Source organism: Fusarium falciforme, chromosome 2 (genome assembly GCF_026873545.1).
Source record: "Fusarium falciforme chromosome 2, complete sequence".
NCBI lineage: Eukaryota > Fungi > Ascomycota > Sordariomycetes > Hypocreales > Nectriaceae > Fusarium > Fusarium falciforme.
In genome coordinates, this window is record NC_070545.1 from 4,495,790 (window position 1) to 4,516,646 (window position 20,857).

General features: G+C 33.8%; 2 protein-coding genes and 1 pseudogene across 3 annotated transcripts, besides 1 other annotated feature; 1 reads left to right on the plus strand and 2 right to left on the minus strand.

The window, feature by feature from the left end:
• Nucleotides 1-1,484: 1,484 nt before the first annotated feature.
• NCS54_00330500 (FAD-binding PCMH-type domain-containing protein) lies at nucleotides 1,485-2,995 on the minus strand (the record flags this gene model as incomplete). The annotated part of the gene is made up of 2 exons (XM_053148885.1): nucleotides 1,485-2,822; nucleotides 2,876-2,995. The coding sequence occupies 2 exons, from the start codon at nucleotides 2,993-2,995 to the stop codon at nucleotides 1,485-1,487; spliced, it is 1,458 nt and encodes a 485-aa protein (XP_053004860.1).
• Nucleotides 2,996-3,709: 714 nt separating this feature from the next.
• On the minus strand, nucleotides 3,710-4,599 carry NCS54_00330600 (Hypothetical protein; the record flags this gene model as incomplete). Its single annotated transcript, XM_053148886.1, has 3 exons — nucleotides 3,710-3,911; nucleotides 3,960-4,236; nucleotides 4,311-4,599. 3 exons carry the CDS (start codon nucleotides 4,597-4,599, stop codon nucleotides 3,710-3,712), a joined length of 768 nt encoding a protein of 255 aa, XP_053004861.1.
• Nucleotides 4,600-16,624: 12,025 nt separating this feature from the next.
• On the plus strand, nucleotides 16,625-19,285 carry NCS54_00330700 (annotated as a pseudogene). The gene is made up of 5 exons: nucleotides 16,625-17,240; nucleotides 17,297-18,043; nucleotides 18,103-18,819; nucleotides 18,889-19,132; nucleotides 19,183-19,285.
• Nucleotides 16,625-19,285: a sequence feature.
• Nucleotides 19,286-20,857: the final 1,572 nt, after the last annotated feature.

Genomic DNA, 20,857 nt, shown 5'->3' on the forward strand with positions numbered 1-20,857 from the left:
GACTAAGGGGATTAAAAAGAAACTAAGGGATAATAATATTTCCCTTATATTTATCCCTCTTAGCTATATAAATCTTTTATAACCCCTTAATATTATTATTAATACTCCTTTTAAGTAATAGTTATAAGAGGTAATTAATAAGTATATTAAGTAAATAAAAAGAGAGAAAAAAAAAGGATTTTAAATAGTTAATTAGTAATAAGAGAGTTATAGTTATTTATATAGTTACTTCTACTTTAAAGCGTCTTAATATATAGTTAGAGATAGTTAAAAAAGTATTCTTAAATTATAGAATAAGTGTATACCCTAATAAGACTAAGGACTAGTTGATTTAGATTAAGGATATACCTTCTAATTAGATTAACTTTACTAGGTAGGAAGAAGCCGAGGAAGTTATCGTTAAAGATGAGGACCCCGTGGATCCCCTATGCGACGACGAGGAATTCCTTATTGCCGATGATGATAAGCTTCTTCTACGTATATGATATCACGAAGAAGTCATTAAGTAGCTATAAGAGCGGCTACGGAAGAGGGGCCTTAGGGTATTAGGGAAGAAGGTAGATCTAATCTAATGACTGCGAGATAATAATAACTCGCAGAAACCTCGAGAAGGAGATACGATATATATTAGCTAACTAGATCATTAGAATTAGCGCCTTCAGAAGTCTTATTAACCTTGTTATCTTGCCAAAAGAAGGTTATTCCCTCTTACTATTCACGTTCCTCTAGTCCATCTTCCCCCACCTCTTTCCTTTACGGTAGCCATCTTCGTTATCACGATATCGGAGGGCAACTTCAATAGAAGGTGGAGGTTGGAAGTAGGAACAAGCCGCCTACCTATTTTTGGTAGGGGATCCGTTCTGCCGCCCATCCCCGCCCTCAGTATGGCTTGCCAAGAGACGCCAGTTGAACTCAAAAAAGCGCGAATTTAACGAGTTCTTACGGTATTGCTAATTTTTATCCTACTCTTTCGCTGACCTAATAATTTTCACGACTTTCACGACGGCCCCAACCCCAACCTTGAGACCACACAGATTTAGCTTAACACTGTGAGAGAAAGACTCAAGAGAAACGTTGCGTATCTTCTAGCTGCGGACTTATAGCTATAAACGAGTTATCGCCCGGAGCTTCTGGGCTTGGCGAGATTAAGCTAAGAACTAGAGAGGTATATATATTTTAGCTTTAGAGCCCTTTCGTCGTACCCTACAGCACGTAATAGACTTTAGTAAGTATATATAATAAAATATGCTAATTAACTACTGAGAACAACGGGGGGCTTTAGTAGATAATGAGTAAAGGAGAACAGCTTTTATAGTTATTTAGCTAGCTATATTTTTCAATTTTCCCTTCCGTAATATTACTAGCCATTGCGATATGTCATCGAAAAGCTCTTTCCTATTCCTTAGTATTTTTTCCGTGGTTGAACTCTGGCCTGATCGCTCCTTCCAAGCAATTTGTAACAGACACTTAATTTGTGAATACTATTATACCTGGCCGCTGGTGGGGGTCTTGGGTTCCACCACCACGCCGTGCCATTTGTGGAAGACATTCTGTGGGTCGTATCTGCACTTGAGCTCGCGCAACTGTTCGACGTGGTCACCGAAAGCGTCTTCCGGTGACAAGGCCTCGTGTTCCAGGTTAACGTAAAACGGCGCGGGATCTCCCGGGGCCCGCTTGCCCTTGTAGCCGCAAGTGGTGGTAATGTAATCAGATAACTCGCGCTTAAAGGCACGGACTTCAGCATCAAGAGATGCGTCGTCGTACATGAGCCCCATCACGGCTATATAGTGCTCGCCGCGGTTGGCGAACGCGGTTGCGTCCTGCGGAGTGGCCCGAATAGCCGCCGTCGGGAAGAACTCGAAGGCGAGGACTGATTTTGTGGCACCGCTGTGAGAGGTGATGAAGTCTAGAAACCGTCGCCCGGCCTCTGTAATGGCGTCGGCGTCGAGCGGCATGATTACGGTACAGGAGCCCATGAGCTTGCGTCCCGGTCCTTCGAATCTTGGGTTGAAGAGCGTGTTGGCCGTTGGATATGGCATCACCCCGGTCAAATTGGCAATAGGGCTGAGCGCCAGCACGGGTGCGAAGAATTTCTCTGCCTCTGCCGCAGGACCGTTGTAAAAGACGCCTGTCATGGCCACCGGTGTTGTGTATTCCGGGGGCGCGCATCCGAAGGCGATCATGTAGTTGTGGTCCGTCGCGCCGCGGTTGTGGAACTCATTTGCAAAAGCTATTAGCTCTGGCACCTTGTCCAATGTGAACAACAGGGCACCTCCCCAAACATTGCCTTGTGGGTGTGCCCGCGATGTGAATCGTGTAACGATGCCGAACTGGGCTCCTGCGCCTCGCACCGCCCAAAACAGATCAGGCTTCTGGGTCTCAGACACTTCGACAATGGACCCGTCCGCCAGAACCATCTCGACTGAGACGAGATTATCAATAGCCAGACCGTGGCGCGCGGTCAAAAAGCCATGGCCGCCTCCAAGAACCAGTCCGCCCACGCCTGTTTGGTTGTAGAGTCCGCCGACAGTGGCCAACCCGTGGGCAGCTAGCGCCGAATCGACGTCCCCAAACAAGCAGCCACCCTCGTAGGTTACTGTTCGAGCTGCCAGGTCTACGCTGACATTCCGCATCCGCGTCAGGTCTATCACCATCCCGCCATCGGAGGATGAAGCCCCGCTTGTCGAATGACCGCCGCCGCGAGCCGTCAATGGGACCTTCTGGGCTGTCGCAAATCGAATCGCAGTCGAGACCTCTTCGGGGCTCGTCGCCCTTACTACTACAGCCTGAAGATGCTTATAATCAGCACCCCTTCTGCGTCCCTTGGCAACCAAGAAGCAACTTGAAGGGATCACAGCTTAGGTTTGACACGTACCGCCGGCTTCTCACAGCTGTCGCTCCATCGCTTCAAACTTTCTTGGTAACCTGCATCGCCAGGCAAGAGCACATCACCAGCTGTGATTTGTTGTCGAAGCTGGCTAAAAATGCTGCTCATTTTGGTCAACGAAGTTTTCCGCTCTCACGTTTGACAACAGCACTATCAGAATCTTACGGAGGCATGAGACAGCATGGATGGACGCGAGAAAGCGTCCTCCTTTAAGGAGCTGAAATTGGCATCTGCAGCCGGAGCTCTATCGCGTAATCGTGACGGCACAGACATGTGAAAAACCCGGCAAAACTGGGCCCCAAACGCGTGTAATTAAGTTCTTTGCTAGGTGGCTGAGCTGCGTCTATAAAGTCATCCCATCATGACGAGGTTAAGGTTTCTGCTTTTCTTGGCTTGGCGTACGGGCAGGCCCCCGTCTCCGACGACACCCCACCACAGCTACCCCGTAATAACAGAAGAGGGGAAATCATCCAGGGTAGTACAGTTTGATCATCCTGGGGCGGCAGAAGTCGCTTAAATCCTAATGTCCTACCTCAGCATTTCTGCGCTGAGGATGGTCTAAATCTCTGAAGATTGCTGAGTGCAGTAGATGGGAGAAATGCGCCCGTGAAAGGGTACTGAGATTCGTATGGCCTATCGAGGAATTCCCAAAAGAACCTTATTATTTAACCTCCAGTCATGTATCTGCGACTCGAAAAAGTAAATCCATCAGCAGTCAATGTTATCCTAAGCACCGACAGTTGCAAGCTGCCGCGCCCCTTGCATGTGCAATGTTAATATGATTGGACTGGGAGCTTCCCGTCTTTCTTGCCTCATTTGATCTCAAGCCGACCAGCCACCATCTATGGAATATACGGAACTGGTCGTGAATCCGCTCTCGTCACCCAGCAGATACGCAATGAGGGCTGCAATTTCCTGGGGCTTGCTGTACCTCTTGAACAGCTGAGGGAGATTTTCGGGCTCCAGGTTCACAGACTTGATCTTGTCGATAGCCTCGTGAATCATGGGCGTATCAACGGCACCACTATTTTAGGTTAACCGAAGACCTTGATCAGAGGCATCTAAGACCTACGGGCAAATAGCATTAACTCGAATACCCCTCGATGCGACCTCCTTAGCCGCACACTTCGTCAGGCCCAGAACGCCGTGTTTGGACGTGACGTATGGTGCTAGCGTTGCCGCGCCATGAAGACCGAACGTGCTTGATATATTAACAACGCTGCCAGAATCCTCCATGGCGGGGATCTCAGCACGGAGGCAGTTAAACACTCCCGTCAGGTTAGTGTCGAGCGTCTGCTGCCATTCCTCGTTTGTGAGTTCCGCGACGGCTTTTGCTGTGCCGCTAATGCCTAAAAATATCGGTCAGTTATCTCACTTTATGCCCATCAGGCATCGCTGGGGTTTATAGGCAACCAAGACGTACCAGCATTATTGACGCAGCCATCGATCCTACCGAACGACTCCTTAGTATTCTTTATCCAACTATCCACAGCCTCCCTCCTTCTCACATCCACAATCGCATGCAGTACGCTGGTGCCATGGAAGTCCTTAGCGATGTCTGCCGTTGCTTTCTCTAGTTCCGGTTTCAGTATGTCGGCCAACGAGATTGTCGCGCCCCGCGCGGCGAGGTACCGGGCCGTCGCCAGGCCAATGCCGCGAGCAGCGCCCGTGATTATGATGACCTTCCCTGCGAATGGCTTCAGGTCCCCCATCGTCGTCCGGCGATTGACAGCTGTGCAAACCGTATTGCCGATGGGATTCTTCAGTGCGGTGTTTCAGTAGACACGAGATGATTTGCCGCTGCTATACCGGATGCAGCAGCGGCCTACATACTCCTGTGTCTCACGTCGAAGTGATGAACTTATTGTGGCAGGAAAGATGTTAGTCAAAGTCAGAACTTTCGATGCAACCGTAGAGAGGAGGATAAGAGAGCGAAGAATAAGTCTTATGGAATGACGGAGGAGAAGGGGTTATTATAATAGCAGTGAGATGGTTAAACACCAATGACCTCCAGCAGAACATTCAGCTGCAAAATGTTGCCCTATTCACCTCGCCTAGTCAAATCCCCGTACACCTTCATTCGGCAGACGCCCCTAACCTAACTCAGACACCACTCCTTTCTCCTCAACCTGCCAGCAACAGAAAAGCAAATTAAGGTTAAAGCCTAAATGCTCGATGCATCTAACGTCTTCTAGCACGTTTGTGGGAATTCACATGCAGAACGCATAGTACCGGTAGGTGCGAGGAGAGAATGAATGCAAATCTTATTCTGATCATGCGACTGAAAGCGTTTTGGCTGGGAAAGCTAATCAGCCACTCAAGGGTGGAACTTCCCACTCTCAGGCCGTCACATGCCAGCAACATCCATTTGTCACGCAGTACATCCAACAATTGAATCTGCGGCTTGAATCTTGAAAATCCGCACAGCAGTCCAAGCTCGTATTCAAGGGCGGTACAACTGAATCAGCATCCTCCAAGGCTATCATGGCAGATGTTGATATGACAAGCAAACAATAAAAGAGGGCAACGTATTATGACTAGGAAATATAAAAGTCAAGGCATATTGGCACCCTTCATATTTGATATACCACCACCAGCTAGACTGCCCCACTCAAGGGTCACTACCTCCAAGGTTAGTAACATCACCAGCTTCATTTCCGAAATGCCCAACCGGCAACACTCATAAATCCCTTCACGAAAAATACTTCAATTTAACTATTCCTTTTAACAATAGCGATATAAGGTCTCTTTATTATTCTATATAATTTCTACCGAATTTTAAAGAATCTCGCTGGTATTATTAGTCCTTTTTCACATCACTTGCAATACTGTTATTTCTTACGCATTAAGCGTGTCGCGCTCATTACTATGCAATACCTACCTGCCGGTCATACCTACCTCCTAGTTAGTAAAATACAAAAAATTCCTGATATAAAATATAACTTCTTAACCTTATAAAAAAAAGTCTTTATATATTATAAAAATATATTTATAAAACTTGGTTTAAAATTAATTAAATTTGAAATTTTTTTTTAATTTTTTCATTTTATATTTTATATACATATATAACATAAATATATAGTAAGTGTCAGACAAGCAAGTGTCTTAGCATACTGTGCACTTAAATAGTAAGTTTTAATTCTCTAAAAAGTACTATAGGATAGCTATAAAGATAAAAAGAGTATTATTATTAACCTAACTTATTATAAAACATAGATATATTTTTTTTAGATTTTTAAAAATTTCTATTGCAGAGAAATAGCTATTTATACAGAGTAAATATACTTTTTTCTAACCTACCTTGTAAGGAATTTTTTTTAAAAATCCTAAATGATTAAAGTAGGATCTAGACCTTATAATAAGCTTATATATAGGTTTTTAGTATTATAAGACTTAATTTAGATTTTTAAAATTTCTTAAAGTAATTTTAAAATTATTAGAAATATCATTTTAGGGTAATTTAAAACACTTACTTATCTAGGATACTTACTATATATATATATATTAAAGTAATTATAAATAATAATTAAGTTTTTATATTTAGTTTTCTAATAACTATATTAATAAAAAAATATATATTTTAAGCTTTTAGTATTACTTAATAAACTTTACAGCTTAATATATATTAAGTAATAATATCTTATAATTAATAAGTAATTAATTAATTATTTCTTTAATATTATAAAGCTAAAAAAAAAATCTTTATAAATTTAAATTAAAAATAAAAGATATAAAAATATATTTTTTTAAATTAAATAAATAATATAATTTACTAGAAGTATTATATTAAGATTAAGTATTTTTTTAGTAATAACTTAAGGTTTTTTAAGAGATTATATAAATATTAGTAATATATTAAAGACTTAATTTTAAGTTTATTTTAAAAGGCTTAAAAATAAGAAATATTTTAATTTTATAAATACTTTAAAATATACTTAGTAATAAGAAATTAATTAATTAAGTAAAAATAATATAAGTTAAGAAATTTTTAAGATACTTAGTTAATATAAAATACCTTATTATTAAAAAGGTCTTTTATAAATAAATTTCTAGAAAAATAATCTTATAAAATATAAACCTAGGATCTTATTACCCTATTGTCACGGCCCAGGAAACCTCCCGGCTATATAACCAAAGGGACCCACGTCATCACACCAATTAAAAACGGATCAGAATAGATCATGCCCTATAGTCTATAATCCCCTCTGATCTAGCAAGCAAGATTATAATAGCTTAGGCCCTATAGGCTATAATCTATTATAATCTGCCTCACTATATAAAATATATAAGATATACTTATTATACTTTTTTATATAGTAGCTACCTTAGCTATTAATATAACTTAGTTATACTTAATACCTTTAAGTATATTACTAGATATAACTTATACTTATTATTACTTAGACTATGCTTAGTATTTCTTATTAATATAAACCTAATATAATTAGTTTATCTCTTAAGAAATATATAATTATTATATATTAATAGCTTTTATTTAGTAATATATTATATACTCTAAGTAATATTATTACTATAGCGCTTAATATTAGATCCCTTTTTACCTCTTATAGTAAGCTATTTATTACCCCCTAATAGGGATAGCCTATAATTAAGCTAGAAAAACCTAATATCTTAATAGATATAAATAATAATAATAAGAAATATATTATCTTAGTCTTATATAAGGATAAAGTTTATAAACTTAAAAATAAGTATAATTACTTAACTACTTAGTATAATAACCTCTTAAATAGTATATAAAATAATATTAAAATTACTTAAGAGTAACTTATAAGTATAAAAATATCTATAAATAATATATAGAAATACTTTTATTAAGCTATAAAATAATAATAATAATAATACTAATAAATAATTAATAAATAATAAAACTAAATTAATTAACTTATTATACTCTAAGCCTAATAAAATAACCTAATATAATAATAAGTTTATAATCTTAATAGCCTAATATTTAAATATAATACTATTAGTATTACCTATAAAGATATTAGCGAGATTATTAAGCCTAAGGACTTAAAGCTATTTAATAAATAAGCTATTTATATTAAGATATTTCTTATATCCCTTAGGGTATATTAATAGTATTTTTTTATTAAAATAGCTAATATAAAAAGTAAGGTCTTATATATTAATAAATGCCTTATAGATAATATATTTACTTAGTTTAAACCTAAGCTATATAACTTTCTTAAAAATAAACCTATTAAAGAAATATAACTCCTTTTTACTAAATATAAAAACTTTAAAGATATAATTAAGTATAACTTTAAAACTATTAATAAAGAATAATAAGTTATATAAAAACTTAAAAACCTATAATAAATAAAGGCTACTTTAACCTATATAATTAAGTTTATATAAATTACCTTATTCCTTAACTAAGGAATAAGCGCCTTTTAGATTATATTTTATAAAGGACTTAAAGATAAGGTTAAGGATAAACTTTATAAAATAAAAAAACCTAATAACCTTTAGGATTATATTAATATAGCTATTAAGATTAATAATTAATAATTTAAATAATATATAGAAAAATCTAATAAAAAATAAATCTAAGGCAATAAGAATAATACTAATTAATCCTAAAAAAGGGAATAAGCTAAAGGTAATATATCTTATAGGACTTATATAGGACTTATAAAACTTAGAGTAGCCTAAAAGAATAATAAAGATATTAAGTATTATTATTATTATAAGAAGGGCTATAAGGCTAATAAATATTAAAAGAAATAATAAGATATTAAAAAAAGATATTATTAATTAAAGCTATAATAAAACCTCTTAGAAAATAAAAAATACCTAAATATAACTAATTAAGATAATAACCCCTAAATAGCTATTTATATTACTAAAATACTAAGAATAGCGCAAAAAGGATATAATAAAATAAGATTTTAACCTAGAGAAGTTACTATGCCTTATTAAGCTACTTACCTAATAAAAGAATAAGCTATTAATAACTATATAGTTAATAATATTATAAAGGAATAATTCTATAAACTAATTAAGCCCCTAAAGGTTTATTAATTATACCTTATTAACCTAGATATATAAAATCCTCTATTAAAATTAAATAATAAAAAGAAAAACCTTATTAATAAATAATAAATAATTACTATTACTTAGCTAAATAAATATTATAAACTTATTAACTATAGTTAATATTTTATAAGAGTATAAATATAGCGGGAATAAGATATTATATAAATCTATAAATAATAATATAGCTAATATATAATACTCTAAGAAGATAACTATAAGGTATTAATTTATAAAGAGACTAATAAATACTATTAACTTAGTATAGCTACCTAATATATCTAATTAGCTAGAAAATAATAAAATATAAATAATATAGAAAATATCTATATATAGGTATATTATAAGAAAATAATACTAAACCTAAGATAGCCTAAATACTATTATAACCCATAAGATAACCTATATATAATATCTATATACCTATAATATAAAAAAATCTCTTAAGTATTATATAAAAACTACTACTATAATATATATATTATAAATAAATAATAAAATAATTATTTTCTAATCTAATTACCTTAACCTAATATTAAACCTTACTTAGCCTATAAAACCTTTTAATATAAGGTAAAGAAATAATATAAAGGACTTAATATTACTATATTATGCTTCTACCCCTTAAAGGAAGAAGCTATTAGCCTAGAATAATAGATTACTATTACTATATAGTAAACCATAATAGAGCAAAGAGAAGTACTAAATAAGAGCTATCCTAATGCAGAAATAACTCTCTATTATAAAGAAATATACCTATAATATAGATAATAAGTACTAGCTATATATAATTAGCTAGAATATATAATAAAAAAAGGATTTAATTTCTTAACTTACTAAGGAAATACTATTAATAAGAAATAATATAAAGATATTTAATTATATCTTAGAAAAAATTATAGACTTATAAATAAGGTCTTATAAGAATATACTAAATATATCTAATATAAAGACTTTAATAAGGTTTACTTAAAAACCTAATAGCTAGATTATAACTATAATAATAATAAAGCTATAAAATAAAGTTATTAAAAATAAATTAATAGCTAAGTAAATAATTATAATTATAAAGCCTATATAAATAGTAAATATAAGTTTAATTATTTTAATTATATAATATTAAAAAATTAAATAGCCTATTTAATATAGGGCAATAAATAAATAAATAAAGATAAGAATTACCCTAGAAGGCCCTCTACTCTATAAATAAAGTATATAAGTAATATTACCTAGAATTAAAAATATAAATTAAGGGAGAATAATTAAATACTTTAGTAAATAATAAAGCTAAGTAGAATTACTTTAACCTAATAATAATAAATAGGCTTAAGTTACTATAGAGATATAAATAAATACCTTACTTAGTTATTAATTTAAAAAGAACCTCTTTTAATTATAATAATAGTATTATTAATAATAAAATTAATTACTTTAAAGTTTTTATTAAAAAAAAAAACTAAGAGATATTATTTAATATTATATTAAATAAGTAATATAATCTTATACTTAGGTACTTATAATTATATTAATTTAACTTATATTTTAACTAAAAAACTAGCTAAGTGCTTTCTTTTAATAATAAGATGCCCTCTATATTAGATAATAATTTAAATATAAGATTTTAAACTTTTATTAAAAATACTAAAGAAATTAAGAAAAAGTAAATATAAGATACCTTTTTACCTAAAGGGATATAATATAAATACTATAATAAATAAAAATAATAAAACTAATAAATAATTATATATATTATATAATAATTCTATAAATTAAAAAAAAACCTTAAGTAAGCTAAGAAAATATTAAAAAAAGAATAACTTAAGAATATTTTATTATAATATTATATCTATAAGAAACTCTTTATAAAAAAACTTAAAATAAATTTACTTAAATATATATATTATAACCTTAAAATTAAGTTTATTAATAAAAAGTAACTTAGCTTTAATAAACTTTACTTACTTAATAAAATATAACTATTAATATTAAAGAAATATATTAAAGATATATTATAAAAAGGATATATTAAGAAAAATAAGTTATTTATTAGATACCTTATTATATTTATTTTAAAAAAAAACAAAAATCTCTAACTCTATATTAACTTTAAAATACTTAATATTATTATAATTAGAGATTATATATTATTATTTCTTATTAATAAGTTAAATAATTAACTTTTTAAGATAAAATACTTTATAATATTTAACCTTAAAAGAGCTTATAATCTTATCTAAATTAAAGAAAGATATAAATAAAAAACTACTTTTTATACTAAATATAGATTATTTAAGTACCTAGTTATGCCTTTTAGACTTATTAATATACCTATTATATTTTAATAAATAATTAATAATATATTATAAAAATATCTAAATATATTTATTATATATTACCTAGATAATATCTTTATTTTCTCTAAAATAAAAATAAAATATATAAAATATATCTATAAAGTATTATAAATATTATAAGATGCTAAGTTATTAATAAAACCTAAGAAAAGTAAATTTTATATCTTAAAAATAAAATTCCTTAGATATATTATCTTATATAATAAGATATATATAAACTCTAAGAAAGTCTTAGTAATTAGGGATTAAAAGAAACTAATAAATATTAAGGAAATATAAGCCTTTCTTAGCTTTATTAATTACTATTATAAATTCCTTTAATAATTTAAGAAAATTATTATATTATTAATTAACCTTATAAAGAAAAATAAAATATTTATATTTAGAGATAAGATAAAAAAAGCCTTTAATATAATTAAGGAATTTATCCTAAGTAAATTAATACTTAGGATATTTAACTTATCTTAATAAATTAAACTTAAAATAAATACCTTAGACTTTATATTAAGCGCCTAGATTAAATAATAAAATAATAAAGGATTTTTATACCTTATTATATTTTATTCCTATAAGTTATATAAAATAAAACTTAATTACCCTATCTATAATAAAAAATTCCTTATAATAATTAATACCTTTAAGGAATTTTAATATTATCTCCTTAGAAGTAAATATTAAATTAAGGTATATATAAATTATAAGAATATTACCTATTTTATAAAAACTTAAAAACTTAGTAAATAATAACTATAATATATTAAATACCTTTTAAAATTTAATTATATTATTATTTATATTAAAGAAATAAAAAATAATAAGGTAAATATTATTAATTAATAACCTAACCTAGATATTAAAAAGATTAAAGTAAAAAAATAGCTCTTATAATTTATATAAGAAAGATACTTAAAGTAATAAATAACTACTTATATTAAGTAATAAATACTATTATATTACTTAATAAATAAATAAAAAAATAAGATTATTATTAATAATATTCTTAAAAAACTTAGGAGATTTATAATTAAATAAATAGATTAAATAAAAAGCTAATAAAAAATAATTATATATTAGAAATATATCTTTATACCTTAGAAATATATAAAAGAATTTATTAAATATTATTATTAAATAATAAAATATAATAAAAAACTTAATAATAAAAACTTTTAAGAAATAATATATTAATATTTTTATTAAGAAAACCTTAATATAAGACCTAAAAGCTACCTTAACTATAAAATATATTATAATAATATATACCTAAGAAATAAGGACTTATTAAAATTATATAAATATAACTAAGTTATAGGGATATCTTATATTATTATTAGAAGTATTTATATAATAAAATAAGAAAATTAACTCTTAAAATAAATCTAAAAATATAATATATAACTCCTAGATAATAAGAAAACTAATAAATAATAAGTCTTAAATAAATTATATTATAAACTTATATATAAAATATATAGCTATTTATTATATAAATACTAAGGAATTAATAAAACCTTAAAGTAAGTTAAAGTAATATTTATATTTCTTAATATAAAGAAAATAATTATAATAATTATTAAATAATATAATCTTTATATAAAAACTAAGATATAATACTATAAACCTTATAAAAAACTATAATTACTCCTAGTTATATAATAATTATAAGACTTAATTATTATAGACTTTATTACTAAACTACCCCTATTAAAAGAACTAGCTATTAAAAACTTCTATAATAATATTTTTATTATTAGAAATAAACTTATAAAATTTTCTTATTTTATACCTTATAAAAAATTAATAATAGCTAAAGAATTTATATATCTTTTTTATTTTTATATTATTAAAATATATAATATATTACTTAAAATTATTATAAATTAAGGATTATTATTTACTTTTAAATTTTAATAAAGCCTTATAAGATACTTAGGGATTCACTATAAGATCTCTATTATATACTATAAGGAGATAAATAAATAGACTAAATATATAAATTAAATACTAAAATAATACCTTTAATATTATATTAACTATAAATAAACTAATTAGGTTAAGAAGCTACTAGCTATATAGCTAGCTTATAATATAGCTATAAATAAAAGCATAAAGACTATACTAATATATATTAATTTTAAATTTACCCTAAATGCTTATTAATAAATAAGAGATATAATTATTAATCCTAAAGTAATCCTTATTAATAATTAATTATATAACTTATATAAAAAAATAAGGATAAAGCTTAAATTTATTAGAAATAAAATAATAAATTATATTAATAAGAAAAAAATTAAGGGATTAATTTTCTTAGAGAGAAATATAATTTATTTTATAATAAAAAATATTAAAATAAAATAATAAAATAAAAAACTTAATTATAAATATATTAGACCTTATAAAATTAAATAAAAAATCTTAGGAAATAATTATAAATTAGATTTATTATTAAAAGTTAAATTTTATTTAATTATTTATATTTTATTACTTAAAATAATAAATAATATTATTTAAGTTAAAATTAAAAATAAACTAAAAACTAAAGTTAATAAACTAGAAAAATATATTATAAAAGCTATTCTTAATATAAATAAAATTAATAATAAAATAATATATTTTATTAAATAAAAAAACTATTTTAATTCTAAAAATATATAAAAACCCCTAGAATACCTTATTAATATATAATGCCTTTTAAAGGACTTCTATTAATAATATTAAAAGGGGAAATAAACTTAAAGCTAATAATACTTTAATTAATAATATCTATAGCACTTATAGACTACGCAGTGATTATAGCCTCTAACTTTACCTTTTTAGTTACCTCTAATTTATCTAAGAAATAAAGTCCCTAGATAGCTATCTTAATACCCTTAGTATATAATTAGCGTTTTTAGTAATAAAGCTAAGTTAAATAAGCTAAAACTTTATTTACCCTTACTTAAGCCTCCTATGCCTTCTACTATAGATATAAAAAGTCCTCTTTAATATATTTTTCTTTAGAATCTAAATAATTAGACTCTTAATAGATATAATTTACTTAGAAAATTATTAATAATAAAAACCCTATAAGTAAAAATATATAAATAGGTATTAAAGATATTTATTAATATATTATATAAAAGGCTATAATAAGTATATTTTTTATAATAATCTAACTTCTTAGGTAAGGCTATATAATAAAGGCTATAAAAATAATAAAATAAGTAAGATATAATCTTAAATTTAAAATAATTAATAATATTACTTAGTTTAATAATAGCTAATTATTTCTTAGAAAAAGTAAGATAATTAGATATATTAATAAAAGATTTTTATAGGTTAAAGATTAATATATATATATAAAATAACTAAGGTTATAGATATAGCCTTAAGAATAAGACTAATAGAGAGGAAATATTATATTATAGCCTAGGAAACCTCTTAGCTATATAACTAAAGGGACTTATATTATTATACTAATTAAGAATAGATTAGAATAGATTATGCCCTATAATTTATAATCCCCTTTAATCTAGTAAGTAAGATTATAATAGCTTAGGCCCTATAGGCTATAATCTATTATAATCCGCCTTATTATATAAAATATATAAGATATACTTATTATACTTTTTTATATAATAATTACCTTAGCTATTAATATAACTTAGTTATACTTAATACCTTTAAGTATATTACTAGATATAACTTATACCTATTATTACTTAGACTATGCCTAGTATTCCCTACTAATATAAACCTAGCATAACCGGTTTATCCCTTGGGAAACATATAATTGTCATACCTATACTATAGCTTATGCGCTTTCTTATAACTGGCTTACCTAAGCAATATCTGCTTAGGTAAGCAAGATATAAAGGAGTATTAATATTGCCCTTTCTGGGCTTATTTCCCTTTTAGGAAGGTTATATAACTTCGGACTTAGGGTCTTATTATAAGCCTAATAATACCATTAAATCCGCTTCCTTCCAAAGGGTATTTCCTATCCGGTTTTAAATATCTTAGTTTAAAACCCTATAGGCTTTAACTTCTATTATACTATAACTCGCTTTCTAGTTATCTGTTTTTAGCAAGGCTAATAGGATTTTAAAGCCCGGAATTAGGGCTATCCGACGTTGTAACCTTTATCCGAATCGGGCTAATAGATTCTGAGCAATTTTCTATATAAGCTATATACCCTCTTTTAGAAATAGCTCCTTAGATCTTCACTTAATACAAGCAATAAAAATACCAATCAGAAGCTAGTCTTTGCTATTTTAACCTTATTTATTTATTTCCCCACTTTTATTACTCTATGATATCTTATTTAGCTAATTAGCTATTTATAAGGACTGATTCCACTGCTTATTTGCCTCCTATCGTGATTACCTACCCTATAGTCTTTAAAAATTTCATATCCTCTATTTTTCAGTCTTTTACAGGTAACGAAGATGTTTACCTATTATATATATTATAGAAAAATGTTTTACTATTAAATTAACTAAAGTACTTTTTAATAATATATTTTAATAATTATACTAAGAAAACTATAAATATCTTATATATAAGTATTAGATTTATTAAAGAAATAAAGTATATTAATTATACTTAACTATATAATATTAATTTCTTTTTAATAATTTTTAATATAAAGATTTTATATATTTTCTTATATATTAAATATTATAGAAAATTATAAAAGTAATTAATTAATTAATAATAATACTAAAAAAATTTTTTTTAAAAAAAAGTCTTAAAGCTCTTTTTTTTTAATATAACTTATTAAAAAGATAATTATAATCTAAGGTAAAATTGCCTTTAACCTTTTATTTATATATAAGAAAATAGCTAATAGCTCAAAATAGTCTAGCGCACTTTTCCCCTAACTTATTATTATATTATTACAATTAAGGTTATTTATAATACTCAAAATACGTAATATTTATAATATTGCGCGGCTTCTAGGGGGGGCGCGGTTTCTGGGGGGTGGGGCTCCCGGTACATATGTCATTGGAGCCTCGTTTCAATCGTTCGTGTAACGGCCCCACTGTATTTTGATGTCAACTACGCCCTACTCCGTAGACGTAGAACGCGAGCGGGATGCCCAACCCACAAGCTGAGATGTGACTTTACACCATCGCTGGCTCCAAACCTGAAGCCCATCTCACCGGTGATGCTTAGTGCTCTATCTGACACTCTCCTCCGGGATGGATCGGCTGATACTCCTTCCGAGAAGACGGGTGAGCATCGTGACCGGGTCACGGCGACTGAGGAGATAAATCTTGACCAAGGGCAAGTGCACAGACAAGCTGTGCAAAGTGTGCATAACCCTATGTCTAGCTATGACTGCGAACCCCCTCAAGGCAGCACAGATTACCAGAACTATGATACGCTTGAGCTTGGAGGTCGTCTAGAATCTGACCTGATGATGTCGGACCTTCTCTCCCATCCCATCGATCTACTTAACGACGACATGCTCAACGCAGCGACTGAGAGCCAGTCTGAAATTGGGATACTCGGCACTGATTGTGTGCGCGCCCCCGCCGCTGAGTCCTCTGCGAGTCCTCCCAACCTCCAACCAACCGCAAAGATAGGGACTCGATTCTCCCGAGAGACCAACGGCATACTGAAGGCCTGGTTCTCACAAAGAGCCGACCATCCATACCCCAGCAAAGCTGAGAAGCGACAGCTTCAGCAGCAGACTGGGCTGAGCAGTCTGCAACTCACCAACTGGCTCGCCAACGCTCGTCGACGCTCTGCACTACCCTCGAGCGGCCCATCTCCTGGATCGCTTGAACAGCTCTCCCATCTTAATGCCGGGGATACTATTTCAAGGCCTAGCACTCCGATGGTACACCCCCGCCGGGGCCCCCTGGGACGGTGGATTGACTCCCCTCCCGAAAACGAGGCAGCGAATGCAGCCGACATCGCTCGCGCACTCGGTTCGCTCTCTCAAGGTGACCCCCATTGCTATGCTGAGAGTATATGCTTGCAAAGTCTAATAACGCCATAGACACCCACACCCCACGATCATTACGAGGCGATCCCGAGCAGTACGAGTCCGCACAAGACTCTACTTCCAACAGTGCAAACACGACAAGATCTAGCCGCAAGTCTGGGTCGCTTGCCGATTCAAGGTCTTCCTCTTGCACTCGCGACTGGGGGAGAAGTCCTAATCGGCGACATGGACGGGTGCGAACATCCCGCCGAGGCCGAGGAAGACAACGGGAGGCGATCCAGAGGAAGCGCACCCTAGGAGCCACCTCCGGACCCTATCAGTGCACATTCTGCACCGAAACATTCGATACCAAGCACAATTGGCAAAGACACGAGACGTCGATACACCTCCCGCTTGAGACCTGGGTCTGCACCCCTCAAGGCCCTCGCACCACGAATACCCAGACCCAGCAGGTATTCTGTTCATTCTGCGGCAGCAATGACCCAGACGAACACCATATTGAGACACATAACCCGACATCGTGCCAGGAGCGGACTTTTAGCCGAAAGGATCACCTCAGACAGCATCTGCGCCTAGTGCACAATGCCACACCGGTGGAATGGATTATTAGCCAGTGGCGGACACCTCAGCTACAGGTGCGTTCAAGGTGCGGCTTCTGCCATAGATCCATGGAAACATGGGCTGATCGAGCGGATCACCTGGCGGATCATTTCAAGATGGGTCACACAATGGTCCAGTGGCAGGGTGGCTGGGGCTTCGAGAGGGTTGTGCAAGATCTTGTAGAGTCTTCTATTCCTCCATGTAAGTGCCTGTTCCTTATAGAACCCCAGAGAACTGTTAGCTTGCTAATTCCCAATTAGATCTGATTGCAAGTGAGAGCCAGACTCCATTTCCATTCAGAGCCAGCGTGGCTCCGCCCGACTCACCACGGAATGCGTACGAGCTGATCCATTTAGAGTTGACTCACTTCATCCAGAAGCAAGACGGCATACCCGTGTCCGATATGTTGCAGCTGGAGGGGTGTCGTACTATCCTAGCCGCTGAGGGTCTGATGCGAGGCGATGCTCCCGACGAGGCAGAGGCTAGGTCTTGGCTTAGAGACATATTCTTTTCCAACAACGACATATCCCAACGAGCCCGATTCAGCCCTCTGAGGTCCAAAGCAGAATCCTGCCTCGCCGTCCCAAAGCTACACGGCCAGAGGCAGCTGTTTGATGGATGCCCTCTCGAAGCCCAGTTACGAAACTTCATGCTGGATAGCGCATGGTCCGGGCAGGCCATGCCCAGCGATGCCGAGCTCAGGGCAGAGGCCTGTCGGATCGTCTCAGAACTAGGCTCGTGCTTCACAGTTCTGCTCGAGGACGCCGTCGCAACCTGGCTCATGGCTCTAATTGAGTCGGCCCAGGGATGGCTATATGCCTTCCGCATGCGTGTTCAGACAGAGGTAAATATATGTACTCCCTCCGATGGACAAAATGCATTTTTTGGCGGTCTTTGCGTTACGGCACACTCGCCTCAAGGTGTTATGCAGCCTCCAAGCTCGATCACGGCCGAGCCTATTCGACACTTTCCCAACGGTAATAATCTTTGCAACGCCTTAGACCTCTGCGGGCGCCAACAAGGATCTCTAACTGATAGAATATCAGTGGCAAGGGACAATATACTACGCAGGCAAAGTAGGACTTCTACGACTGCACAGAGTCCTCAGGACCACCGCCCATCGTGGATCAAGGCCAACCTCTACTTCCTCAACGACGCCAACTACCACCGGTGGCTAGGGCGAGAGCTCGGGAGATGGGTTCTTTCAACCACGTCGCTGAACAACCCCAACAGCCACATACCCTCAGACGAGGAGCTCCGCCACCAGGCCCGATGCATCTTGTACGATGAGTAAGATATGGCAACCCCCAAGCCCCAACAATTCTGACGGACCTTGCTAGCGACGATCCCTGGAATCATACTCCGGCAGACAACGCTGAGTGGTTGAGGCGGTTCAAGTGTGAGTTCGATATAAGCGGTACGGCGGCCGAAGATGGCAATTAATTCAACAGCTTCGGTCGGATGTGTCTTAGGGAGTTATGGGAGGTAACATCAACGTGCAAGAAAAGAAGGATTGAACGTGGAACGTAGAGAACTAGGGCACGGTGATAGGCTTTAGACGCACAAGCGAGACAATGATCATAATGATGCCATACTAGGTGCCACTCCTGAAATGCGAATCACTTGAACCATAGAGCTATGGACAGGCATAACCATGACCTTGACACACATGCATCGACAATGAACGCGCCCCGCAGGTTTAACAGCGCTTAAGAGTGGTCCCAGTTAACACCCAATCTTGTCAATCGCGCCCTATCGAGTCCAACCCATGGGTGACAATGTGTCCAGAGGCAGTTCGGAAGATATTCACCCTTGAAACTCGTCTCTGAGAAGCTTTCGTCTCGGTATCCGTTTCCAGTGTGCATCATAGCCCCAGCCCTACCAGTTTGACCTCTTGGTTGAACGCTATGTCTCCTACAGCATGATCAAGGTAGGTAAGTTGAGATGAGTGGGGATAGGGGCGGAGAAGAATGTTATGGATCCACCCTAGTTTTGACAACCCGGGCGCCCTACTTGACAGGAAAAATTAAGAGGTGACAGACTGGGCGATATATAATGAAGCCCCTCTCTCACAGTTTCCACCTCTTCTGTAAACGTCTCACCAGTGTCAGGGATTGTATCTCTTTGCCATCTCGCCAGCATGTCGACGCAAGATGCAACCGCCCGAATAACAGACTCGTCCAGTATATCAGATACCGATGACACCCAGAATACTTCGGAAGATTCACACGAAACACGCCAGTCTCAGATGAGACTATGTGCTTGTGTTTTGGGCTCTTCAATGTTCCTAGCATGTTCTTTTGGCATGTCCCAGCTCCTGATTTTTCTCGGTGCGAGCTAACTGGATACTAGGATGGATGCAGTCTATCGGCGCGATCCAGTCGTACCTCGTCCTCCACCAGCTCAGCGACTACACAAACCGCGACGTGGGGTGGATTATCGGAGTCTACTCTTTCCTAAGTCTCCTATTAGGTCTTCAAACCAGGCCGTTGATGGACTACTACGGGCCCCGAGTCCTGGCTCCCGCTGCTATGAGCTTTACCGTCCCCATGTTCTTTCTTCTTGCCGAGTGTGAGGAATACTGGCAGTTTATGCTGACTTTTGGGCTTCTGGGTGGGGTTGGTGCTGCAACTACGTCTACCGTGGCTGTCTCGATGGTTGCCAAGCTCTTCGATCGTCGTCGTGGCACTGCAATGGGGTGTGCTCTTGGAGGCGCCTGTCTCGGCGGCGTCATCTTTCCGCTCTTGTTGCAGCGTACTTTTCCCCATCTGGGGTGGAAGTGGTCACTGAGGATCGTGGGCTTCATAGTCCTTGGCCTGATGTCTGCTGGCTGGTTGTGTCTGTGTTGGTCGGCGAAGCTGCTAAGCCCAACCATGGCATCCCAGGCCAAGACAGCAATGCCGAACTTTACCGCCTTCCAATCGAAAGCTTTCTCATTCATTACCATTGGCTTTTCCATGCTGGAATTTGCCATGTTCGGGATCAGCGGCCTCCTCCCTACGTTTTCCTCCAAGG